The 572-nt window shown below is 66.1% G+C and overlaps 1 protein-coding gene across 1 annotated transcript; it reads right to left on the bottom strand.

Annotated features, from left to right (window-relative positions):
- Window positions 1-2: 2 nt before the first annotated feature.
- Window positions 3-572, bottom strand: TraAM80_08878 (calpain cysteine peptidase; the record flags this gene model as incomplete). The annotated part of the gene is made up of 1 exon (XM_029385603.1): window positions 3-572. A coding segment is annotated over one exon (570 nt), but the record flags the coding sequence as incomplete, so codon positions are not given.

The raw sequence follows: 572 nt of genomic DNA, 5'->3' as shown, positions 1-572 counted from the left end.
TCCCTCGTCGTCGTCCAGCGCAAGCTCGCGCGCAGGGGCACGCCCTCCGGCGCCGAATCGAGAAACGCCCGGTCCGCCAGCTTCTTGTCGCGTGCGAGCTCATGTGCGCGGCTGTTCATGTCTTCCTCCAGTGCAGCGATTTCTTTCGCATTCCGGCGCGGGTCCTCCAGCAGCCGCTTGCGCTCCTGCTCCATCGCAACGAAGTCCCTGTCGTCGTCCAGCGCAAGCTCGCATAGGGGCACGCCCTCCGGCGCCGGGTCGAGAAACGCCCGGTCCGCCAGCTTCTTGTCGCGTGCGAGCTCATGTGCGCGGCTGTTCATGTCTTCCTCCAGTGCAGCGATTTCCTTCGCATTCCGGCGCGGGTCCTCCAGCAGCCGCTTGCGCTCCTGCTCCATCGCAACGAAGTCCTTGTCGTCGTCCAGCGCAAGCTCGCATAGGGGCACGCCCTCCGGCGCCGGGTCGAGAAACGCCCGGTCCGCCAGCTTCTTGTCGCGTGCGAGCTCATGTGCGCGGCTGTTCATGTCTTCCTCCAGTGCAGCGATTTCCTTCGCATTCCGGCGCGGGTCCTCCAG

The sequence above is a fragment of the Trypanosoma rangeli genome (genome assembly GCF_003719475.1).
Source record: "Trypanosoma rangeli strain AM80 chromosome Unknown Tra_15.4_contig_00477, whole genome shotgun sequence".
NCBI classification, from domain to species: domain Eukaryota; phylum Euglenozoa; class Kinetoplastea; order Trypanosomatida; family Trypanosomatidae; genus Trypanosoma; species Trypanosoma rangeli.
The sequence above is the reverse complement of the archived record's forward strand: the minus strand, read 5'-3'. Positions and strand labels throughout refer to the sequence as shown.